Source organism: Penaeus monodon, chromosome 21 (assembly GCF_015228065.2).
Source record: "Penaeus monodon isolate SGIC_2016 chromosome 21, NSTDA_Pmon_1, whole genome shotgun sequence".
NCBI lineage: Eukaryota > Metazoa > Arthropoda > Malacostraca > Decapoda > Penaeidae > Penaeus > Penaeus monodon.
The window spans coordinates 40,208,299-40,208,526 of record NC_051406.1 but is presented as its reverse complement, the minus strand read 5'-3'; the positions used below and the strand labels follow the sequence as shown (position 1 = coordinate 40,208,526).

Sequence of the window (228 nt, the reverse complement as noted above, 5' to 3'; positions counted from 1 at the left end):
TACGGACACACACACATACTAGGATGTAGAGTATTGGTTGTTGACGTCAGAAACATGACATTTATTCGTTACTAATCACACTATTGTCATTCCATACAGGATGTGCAAGAGCGGCCACGGAAGTGATTGCCGTCACAATTATCTCTACGAAAACGGCCTAATTCGCTGCGACTATTTCCTCCCCAATTTCTGCCCTGACCAGCACTGCTGCGGCTGCTGCCTGAGTAT

At 46.5% G+C, this 228-nt stretch overlaps 1 protein-coding gene across 1 annotated transcript in view; it reads left to right on the top strand.

Moving 5' to 3' along the window:
* The window catches only part of LOC119586745, a 4,834-nt gene that overhangs the window by 2,515 nt on the left and 2,091 nt on the right, over positions 1–228 (top strand). The window contains exon 3 of the mRNA XM_037935473.1: positions 100–224. Coding sequence (XP_037791401.1) covers positions 100–224 — 125 coding nt within the window. The remainder of the gene's footprint in view (positions 1–99; positions 225–228) is intronic.